Source organism: Perissodus microlepis, chromosome 7 (genome assembly GCF_051167445.1).
Source record: "Perissodus microlepis isolate ML-2025 ecotype Zambia chromosome 7, ASM5116744v1, whole genome shotgun sequence".
Lineage (NCBI taxonomy): Eukaryota > Metazoa > Chordata > Actinopteri > Cichliformes > Cichlidae > Perissodus > Perissodus microlepis.
In genome coordinates, this window is record NC_140467.1 from 6,880,573 (window position 1) to 6,891,033 (window position 10,461).

A 10,461-nucleotide genomic window follows, 5' to 3' on the forward strand; every position below is an offset into this window, starting at 1 on the left:
ATATTTTCACAAAAATAAGGCTTTCAAATAATTAAATGGCACAATTAAAGCACTGATTGTTATTTTACTAAAGGTTAATAATGTTTTCTTATTTTGAAATTTTATGAATAATATGTGCACAGGTTAAACTGTAGCCAGAGCTACAACTAGTATGTATTTATTGTAAATGTAGGTGGTTTTTTTTCAGTTCACTCAATGAATTGTTGCATATTCTTCCTCATATATTCCTGATATTTGTTGTCGTCTGTCTTACCTGTGTTATGATGCTCTGTCATGTCAGGTGGATTCTGAAGTGGTTGCTATGACTAAGTACCGTAATTCCCGGACTACAGAGCGCACCTGATTAAAAGCCGCATGCTCTAATTTTAGAAAGAAAATCAATTTTGTACTTGTACAGGCCGCACCGGATTTTAAGCCGTATGCGTTTCACTTGTAATATGAGATATTTACACAGAAATATCACACGTGAGGATTTTCAACGTTTAATTTAATCCGTAAGGTAACATAAACATGGTAACTTAAACGTTATGGTAACATACAAAAATACATACTGCAAATGCTTTTTTTCCTCAAACAGCGCCTGTAACACGGCTACCTTTAAGTATACGTTTTTTTACAGAACAGTGCACAAACAACATTACGTCGTCTCTTAACAACTGGTAAAAATATATACCGTATATATACTACTTATCAATTTTATTGGTCTACTGTTACCAGGCAAAATGTTTTTGGCCGCATGAAAAAAAATATGCATTAGCCGCCCGTCAGTATAAGCCGCAGTGTTCACAGTGTGGGGAAAAAAGTAGCGGCTTATGACCCGAAAACTACGGTAGACCTGAAATGGCGATCTGTCGTGTACTTGTGGCAGACCACTCAGATGGTGGTTTAATTTGGTTTGCTTTCTTCTGTTGTTGCCTCTTTTGCTGTGTTCTTTTAGTTCTGATCCCTTTGGCAACTTTTGTGCCAGTTTTAGTCACACTCCACCAGATTGTGCAAACAGAAGCTGCTTCTTCACAGTTGTCAGTGTTGATGTGGTGTGCCTTCATGTCACACTTTCATATGTCCTTGAACCTCGAGTCCAGGTGCCCCGTGGGCCTGGCACCATGGGGATTCTGCCATCATCTATGTTTCACATGGCCAACCCGGCACATGTGGCATTGCATAAGCAGCTTTTGCATGCTGGAAGTCTCAGTTTTGTGGGACTCTAGTTTGAGATATTTTGTCCTTCTATGTGATTCCAAGGCTTAGACAACTTAGACGAAAGCTGCTCTTGCTTCGTGATGGGACTATGTCCTCCAAGTAGTCACGGCAGTACAACAGGTGCTCTGTAGGCAGAGATTTTTGTTGCTAGGATTAGTTTCTTGTTTTTCCACACTGAGTTTTATCCACATCCTGACCCATGACCGTGGTGTTTTTGATGCTTAAAGTAAGACCAAATTCATTTCAGGCATGTGAAAACCTATTAAGAACCTCAGAACCGACAGCATGAGTAACTATTCCAAAGTCATGAGCAAACATCAGCTTATAGATCTGCTGCTCTGACTTGCTCTGACTTTTGTCTTGGCTGGTAATATTGCCAAGTTGAACAGTTTGCCATCAGATCTGGTGTGCAGGAAAACAACATCTTGTGAGTGTCAGAAGGAATTTTGTAGCAGCGAGAAGAAGATCCCAAACAGCGCGAATGCTCAGATACTTTCAGGAGCGTTTCCACTTGCAAGGCAGCTTAGCATAGCATTCCACCAATCTCTCCATCTGTTTATCTCCACCAGTGATAAACTCACCAGCTTTGGACTTGAGGAGCTGTTGGACCCGTTGCTTTCTTCATTCCTTCAAGCGTACCTCTGATGTTTCCAGTATCAGTACCTTGTGTGCATTTCATAGCAAAGCTGCACCTGGTATTTATTAGCATAGCATCTAGTTGTGCTGTATGTCTGCCAGCTCTCAGATCTTCTAGGCTTTGCTTCTGCTTGAACGAGGCAGGCCTTATAGCTTTTATCAGTGGCTTCATTTCTGGCCATCAGCATCTATGCAGTGAGCATTCTTCCTCCTCCTTTTCCCAAACACTATGACAGTTCTATCATATGTGATGCTGCTTATGGAGCCCCACAGTTCAGCTGCGTTTTCAAAATAGTCAACATTTTGTGGAAGATTTTGATTTAGAGTATCCAGATTTTTTCCCATTTGTATTTGATTTTATAAGAAGCAGGTGTTGAAGTGTGCAAGCGTTTTATATTCTGGAATAATGAGGTTTCTCTGGTTGTACTCTCAGCTTGCAGCACCTAATATTCCTAAAATGAAATCTCAAAATATAGTAACCCTATTAGTCCTTCATATACTTTGTGCTTTTGGTGGGAGTTGTCCAGTTCGGGAGACATTAGCCGTAGCAGTGTCTGCCTACGCTTGAATATAATTTAATTTAATGGATTTTGGCTTGTGGCACATATTTGTGAATGAATGAATTGCAGAACCATAACCCAGCTATTGTGGGCAGTGTGATTCACAAAGAATTTTCTTTTTTCTGTATACAACTGCTTTTGGTTGGCGTTACAGCTTAGCAGAGTGCCAGCAACATCAGCATTGGCATCCTGTCATGAGCCTGAGCCACTTGTCACAGACACAGTTTTCTCTTAAATGAATCACCTCACAACAAGGTTGGTGGGTTTTTCTTTTGTAACGGGATCATATTTCGTGGGGGGGGAGACTGAGTTTTTCAGGTGTATTTTTGGCCATAAGCCGATTGCCATTTAGTTCTATTATATTCAAGAGATGGCAGACGTCCCTATAGATGTTATCTCTAAAACTGAGCAACTCACACCAGAATAGTCTCGATAGATAAATATCACTGAATCTGATCTGGGACCTTTTTCTACTTCTAACCTGCTATATGAAAAACTTAATTTGTCTAGTTAGTAAAAAAAAAAATCTAAAAATGTCGAGTTTTCAGAGTCATAAAACCAAGAAAATGCCTAAAAAGAAGCTGCAGATAGTCTGAGCTGTTATTTACAAAAGATTTCACTCAATATTTAAAAAAAGATATTTTAAGATGAATCAGTTAACTTCCAGCATTTAATCTGTTAAATATTATTGTTTCAGTGTTATTCTGTCCAGGTCCTATATCTAACAGCTGGCCTGTGCAGACACCTGCCCTCTCTTTGTTTACCCCTCTGACACATCTTTCCACAGATAATGGTCATTAACGCCACAATCTGTCAGGCCTAAAGTTGCAAACCAAGAATCTGTCTCTAACCTTCATAGACCACCTTGCCTTTGGCTTCTTTGTCATTTCTGACGTGTCCTCATCATGACCCAGACAGCCCTCATTAGCTTTCTGGCACTTGCAGAGACCAAGAGGAGAGATGTACGTGGAGTGCTAACATACTCTGTCTCACCACAGCTTGACCTGGCTGGGCTGATTTGGCTGACCTTCATTACCCCAGGCATGACCCCTTGGCAGGGATCCACAGACCTGAGACTGAACCACCTACTAATTCTCTCCTTCTCCTCTTTTCCATCGCACATAGCTGTGGGGAGAGCTCCTATTGTCCGCAGCCCTCATCTGTCTAGCTCTTAGTTTCTCTGCCTGTGAGCTTCACTCATGTTGAAGTGGGAAACTCAATGTGTCAAATCAACTATGTCTGTCCTCCTGTACTTATTTACACTTTCTCTCTATCCGCTTGTCTCTAAGGTGACCACCGACCTGAGGCAAAAATGCACAGACTCTCACACGGGGACGTCCGCGTCAGCACCGCTCGCTGCTGGGATCATCGCTCTGGCTCTGGAGGCCAAGTGAGTGCCCCTGTATCATCTGTTTCTACATTAGGGAATCAGAAATGTAAAGCTTTTTTTTTACTTTATGCTACTGTTAACTTAGTTTATTATGATCCACTGCGTGCTACATGTGGGAGTATGTGCGTGGACTCACGTCTGTAAATGCGCAGACGTCTCTGGGAAGGCGGCGTTGGCCTAAATCCCAGCCAAGAAATTCTTTCCACTCCAGATTAAGCTTTTGATAATTGGTTAATTAGTGAGACAAATCAGCAGCTGCAGCCCACACAGACATCTGAATACCTGTAGGGCCCATGGTGAAGATTTTAAACTGGTGAATGTCTCTCATTATTGCTCACTCGGGACTTCAGGTGTCAGAATCCAAGTTTCTGTCAGCAGCTCTAATGTGTTCCCCATTATCTTGAGTCATATCTTGCATGTGTTAAGTCAGTTTTATCAGTAAGCAGTGCTTTACTGTGCATAATTCTCCTCCTTTCCACATTAGTGATTTGCTGACAGCTGTCAAATCAATCCAGTAGTACCACACAGCCAAGTTTCAGTTCTGGTATGCTCAGCATCTCTGGTTTAACACCGCACAAGAGTCAGTATTTATCAGTGTATAGCCCCCCCCCCCCACTCCTCCTGAAGCCCCTCCTGACAGGCAGCAGTAATAACAGGGTAGCTAGTTTATCAGCCTGGGACCGCACTGGAATTCACAGAGATGGAATCATTTAATAGGCAGAGTGTTTTGGCTTTCTGGTGTTTTATTATTTTATTATTTTCTCCTTCGCTCTTGGCTGAGGTGACATTGAGTGGATCGGAGGATCTTGTCCATTAATAACACATGAGAGGATGTGAGATGTGAATGCTGATGTGGAGGTTGGCGGAGGTGATGCACCACAGTGCAATTCCGTGTTTCTATTTCTGACAACTGTGGTGTTGCTCTCGGTAAAGCTCTGTGATTGTCTTAACCCACGGAGCAGTTTTTCTTAGTGGTGACTTAAAGGATTCTCTGTTGGATACTTACAGCTAGACCCCTTAATAAATCTATATGAAGAAAAAAAAATTACTGAGCTTCAACTATGTTGGAGGTGACCCTGTCCCCAACTCACAGAACTTATTAGAAACTATCATTACAGATAGGCATTGACTGTCCGCAATGGTTTTGTTTTACAGTGTTCCTTGACCTTTCAACACAGTAGGTTATGATGTACCTTTAATGCTGGTATTTTACGCCCATGTTAAAACCTTTATGTGAGTCCATAGCTTTGTTTTAGCTGAGTGGCACATCCCTCAGGGTTCCCTCCACCTCTCAGTGTAGTATTTCAACACTGTACGGTTGTTCTCACTGTATATGCTCAGATGGATCACATTTCAGGTGTTTTTACAGTCTTCTGACCTTTTCCGTGTCCCATTGCTGCTCACATTTCCCGGCCTGTATTGTTGTACAGTTGAGGTCATCAAAACCTGACATTTCTCATAATGTGCATAATAGGAAGGTATTAGCCTCACCTATTACATGAGAGAATGTAAATGTGATTATATTTCTTTCTTCCCTGTCTGCGCAGTATGAACTTAACCTGGAGGGATATGCAGCATCTGGTGGTGAGAACATCCCAGCCCGGGCGTCTCAGCGCCGGTGACTGGAAGACCAACGGAGTGGGGCGCAGAGGTAAAAACTCAATACAGTTATTAGACAAATCAAGAGCAGGTGGTAACATGTGGAGTTATGTCTATGCCTCAATCCTGAGTACAAATGGGAAGTTCACTAAAGCGCTCTTTTGAAAATGCCTTGCTTGAGAGCGCTTTGGACGGCTTTGGTTGCTATGATACGGAATATGTGCAGATGTGTTACAAGTACCTACCTGACTGCTGCTTAACTGGTAAACTCTTGGTGAACTAAACGTACCTCCAAGAATTATTTTTATAGTAATGTCGCAGCAGTCCAGGGAAACAGGTCTGTTACACACATGCATACTTGGAGCAGCAGAAATATTAGTTTCTCTTACACTGTTGTTCAACTTTGTTGAACAAGTAAGCTGTGATGGTTGATCAGTATAATATGTGTCTTTCCCTCCAGATGGCAGTATAGCCCAGCCAAGGGATGAGCATTTATTAACAATTATTTACATTTTTCTCGAGTAAATTTAAATGTTCATTTCTGTTTAGAAAGCTACCCTAAGATTCTGGTTATTACAACTCTTAGCACTTGGTATTTCTTTGCTATTTCTGTGCTATTTCCATGCCAGAGTGGATTAATGCCCAGTTTCCCAATAACATGCATTTTTTCTGATTCAAGTTAAGTAACCAAGTAACTGTGAGATTGTGTTAAAATTATCATATTTTTGATCAGTTTGCTATTCCTATGCAGTGCAGACCACTGAATTTAACAAAAACTTTGTATTTGAAATGAAAATGCAGTTCTTTAACACTTTTCCTGTCATGCATAATGTTGTAAGCAAAATATTAATTATTGGGTTAAAGAAAAGAAAATGCAGAAAACAAAGATGTGAATGGCTATGGTGGCCCTCATGGAGCCATTGAATACCATAGGTTATACTGATGAAGTGTGAGCTACCATGTACATGTGGACAAGAACTGATAACATGAACTAACATATTTTTAAACAAATTATATCCCTAATTGTTTGTAATGCATACATTTTAGTTTGTTATGCAAAGAACTTGAACAAATAGAAATCTCTTCTCTGCTCAAAAGAAGGTTTTGTCTTGCTTGTTACAGTTCGGCTATAACCATTACTTAACACGACCTGGCTCAAAGGTTTGTGGCCTAGTTGGTGGTGAGTTTAAGGCAGGCCAATCCGATAGGCTGAGACACTGGGTGGGTATATCAGGGTCTGCTTTGGAGTGGTTCAAATCTTATTTGTGTGAACGATCCTTCTCTGGAGCTACCTCTAAGTACAGATCCTCTTCTATTTCTCTTACCTATGGTGTGCCGCAAGGTTCTGTTTTAGGACCTTTATTGTTTTTGTTGTATTTACTCCCTCTTCAGCAAACCTTCTGAGCACTTTTATGGACATTTCTTATCACTGCTATGCAGATGATATTCAGTTATATATCTCCTTTAAGCCACAAGATGTTTCCAAGCTACAGATTTTGCATATACTCCATTAGAGGTTGGATGGCTGATAATTTTCTTCAACTTAATGAGGAGAAAAAAAAGTCCTTGTTTGTGCTCCCGATAAATTTGTGCCCATGGTTTTGGAAAATCTAGGTCCTCTTGCTAAATTTGCCAAATCTTCTATCAGGAATCTTGGTGTAACTTTTCACTCAGCTCTGACTTTGGACGCTCATGTTAAATCTCTGCTTCGCTCCTGTTTTTATCATTTAAGAAACAATGCTGAGTCCTATTGAACTAGAAATGATCATACATGCGTTTGTTTCATCTCGTTTGGACTAGACCAAGTCTTCCAAGTACTCTCATGTTACACTCCTGCTGATCCAGCTGCACTGGCTCCCCATTAAAGTCAGAGTTCACTTTAAGATTATGATTTTGACATTCAGGGCTTTGCATGGACAAGCACCAACATACATCAGAGATTTCTTACATCCATACATCCCCAACAGGTCCCTGAGGTCATGTGATCAGGGCTCGCTGGTTGTCCATCACATGAGGCTAAATAACTAAAGATGACAGAGCTTTTGTAGCTGTGGCCCCCAGACTCTGGAACTATCTCCCTTTGAGTTTGAGATCTGTGGACTGAGTGGTTTCTTTAAAAAAAAAAAAAAGAAGAAGTTAAAAACTCATCTTTTTAAACTTGATTTTATGTTTTTAGCTTCAGTGAAGCACTTTGTGATTTTATCTTGAAAGATGCTATATAAATAAAATTTTATATTACTTACTTTTACTTTACTTAGATGAATACATTCAGAATTTCTAGTTCATTTCTTGTGTTCTGCTTTAAGAATAAACATAAATTTTTGTCTTTAGGTTTCATGCACTTAGCGTCTAGTTCATAGATGCTCAATTAGTCCTTTTTAAAAAGTAAAACTTGTTTCTATTCGATTAAAGCAGCAATGTTGGCATTCTGTTAGAAACAGTCACACTGACCAACAGCCAGAAACAGACTTTGAAGAACAACCTGCATTATCTTTTCTGCTAAAGTGTACTTCCTACCAAACTGACACGCATGAACATACTGTGTTTTGCAGCTTATCTTGCTGAAACAGCTGTGAAACATTTACCCAGAAAGTTTTCTGTTGGCATTAGTTTCCAGGGTAGATACTGTAGCCGATAAACATACATACAGATCTTCATTTAGATGATGGTGTGGTCCCAGCTACACACTGTTTGTCTGCAGCCTGTAGGCTAAAGAATTAGTCTAACTTTGTCTTCCATTCCCTGCCAAGGTTCAGTCTGCCAGCTGCTGTCATTCAGCCACAGAAAGCCATCGAGACATAGAGAAACTTTTCTGACATTGCCTCAAAGACCCTTTCCCTCCTTTTTAATGATAAAAAAAAAGAAAATATGATAGGCTGGATAAACCTGTTTATATTATTACTGACTGTCGGTGACAGTTGGACTGTTAAATCCTTGCTGTTTTTAATCACATTTATGGTAAATGGTAAATGGCCTGTATTTGTATAGCGCTTTACTAGTCCCTAAGGACCCCAAAGCGCTTTACACATCCAGTCACCCACCCATTCACACACACATTCACACACTGGTTTATGTTCTCAGGCACAGATGAAATATTGCTGTAGAGAGGATTGTTTGGTTGTCATTTCTGTCACTCTGTACTGCTATCTCATAACCACCACCCACAAAACTGCCATCCGCTCCCTATCCCTCCATTTTGTTTCCTCCACAGTGAGTCATTCGTACGGTTATGGGCTCCTGGATGCAGGTGCTCTGGTGGCGTTGGCACAGAATTGGACATCAGTGGGACTGCAGCACCAGTGTGTTAACACGATGCTTTCAGAACCAAGGTTAGAAGGATGACTTAGAGCATGTGTGTGTGGGTTTGCCCGTAAAAAGAGTTTCACCATTGTTACAAAGACTTCCAGTTCTATCATATCTCTGACCCTGATGGATGTCGCTGCATTCTCCTCCAAGCCGGGGAGGTCGCTTAAGTTTAAAGCACAGTGCTGTTCGGTGTCCATTTCTGCCTCCACACAACATTAACCACTCTGCCCGCCACTTGTCAAACCTGCAGAGACATCGGGAACAAACTGGTGTTCAGCAAGAGCGTGGATGCCTGCTGGGGACGACCAGAGCATGTCAGCTCCCTGGAACACGTTCAGGCTCGCCTCACTCTCTCCTACAACCAGAGAGGAAAATTGGCCATTCATCTCATCAGCCCGCTGGGCACACGCTCCACCCTGCTGCTCCCCAGGTACACAGTAAAAAAACAGGACAACAGCAGCCAGGTCCTAATATAAATCTCTCTTTTTCTGTGCCACACACAGACAAATAATGTGCGTGTCCCTCGGTTTTACTTCGGCACACATGCTCCCAGAGGCGTATTCTCTGAGACAAATACTCAGAGTATGCCTGCTTTCAGATGCAGGGAAAAGAACACCAATATGTCCTCTCTTTTTATTTATTCAGGCCCAATGACTTCTCCTCAGAGGGTTTCAATGATTGGGCCTTTATGACCACACACTCATGGGACGAAGACCCTCAAGGAGAGTGGACCCTGGAGATAGAAAATGTAGCACCTAATGGACGTGACTATGGTAACCTAACTCATCTTCATTAATTGCCCGGACTGGTCGCATCACATCAAACCTTCTTCCGTTCCAGCATTATCTTATGTATTTCCATGCTTCTCTTAGTAGCCTCTCTGCAGTTCTTCCTTTTTTCTCCTTTTCTAATGGTCTATAACAGTTTTGGTTCCAGCAGAGAGGCACTTAGAAACTGCTCCAGATTAGAAGTTAAGAGTCTCTGGGCAGAGAACGATTCTTCTGCAAGAAAGTCTTTGGCAACTATTTGATTATCAAAACTTCAGTGTCTTGAGAATGTTTTTCTTTCCAACAACTGGGCTGCACTTTAGCTCTAAAAGCAAATGGCAGCACACTGACAGAAAGAGTTGCCATGTTTTCCAGTAGATTTGTTTTCTCTGAGCAGCAGAGGGAAACGAGAGAGAAACACCTCTCTTTCTCTGCTGCTGTTGATCCTCCTCCACTGTTGTTTGGGCCACTCACATCACTCGTTTCCTGTCTTTCCACCCCCATATCCTCTTCTCAGCCAGTTCACTCTGTTCCCTCTTTGAGAAGTGCTAAATTGATATTCTCTTTCACCACTTACACCTCCACTCTCTCTGCCTCTGTTCTCCTCAGGTGTGTTGAGTCAATTCACCCTCATCCTGTGGGGTACTGGGCCCAGCATAGTCAACCCCTCGTCCCCTGACTTCCCTCGGCCGTCCAACAACAGCTGCAAGACATTCGATGCCCAGCAGATCTGTATCGGTGAGATCGATCGGCCTTTCGCTGTCACGCATGAGAGACTTAGGTTGAATAGATTCATTTGTATTGGCGCCGGCATACAGTCGTTGTTACCAAACAGGCTTTGGGTCAGACTGTGTTGAGCATTTCAGTTTGTGAAAAGTGAATGTTGTGAATACAAATTGGCAATTTACAAGCCTCTTGCGCATCTGTTTATGTGCGCACAATGAATACGCACGTTGCCATATGTCATATCAAAGAGTGGAACGTATTGCGAGCAGCAGGGGAG

At 41.7% G+C, this 10,461-nt stretch overlaps 1 protein-coding gene across 2 annotated transcripts in view; it reads left to right on the top strand.

Moving 5' to 3' along the window:
- furinb (furin (paired basic amino acid cleaving enzyme) b) overlaps nucleotides 1-10,461 on the top strand; it is a 93,496-nt gene that overhangs the window by 76,807 nt on the left and 6,228 nt on the right. For both annotated transcript variants that reach the window (XM_084933021.1, XM_084933022.1), the window contains exons 10-15: nucleotides 3,686-3,786; nucleotides 5,334-5,437; nucleotides 8,597-8,714; nucleotides 8,942-9,121; nucleotides 9,337-9,464; nucleotides 10,068-10,196. In XM_084933021.1, the coding sequence (XP_084789147.1) occupies nucleotides 3,686-3,786; nucleotides 5,334-5,437; nucleotides 8,597-8,714; nucleotides 8,942-9,121; nucleotides 9,337-9,464; nucleotides 10,068-10,196 (760 nt within the window). The remainder of the gene's footprint in view (nucleotides 1-3,685; nucleotides 3,787-5,333; nucleotides 5,438-8,596; nucleotides 8,715-8,941; nucleotides 9,122-9,336; nucleotides 9,465-10,067; nucleotides 10,197-10,461) is intronic.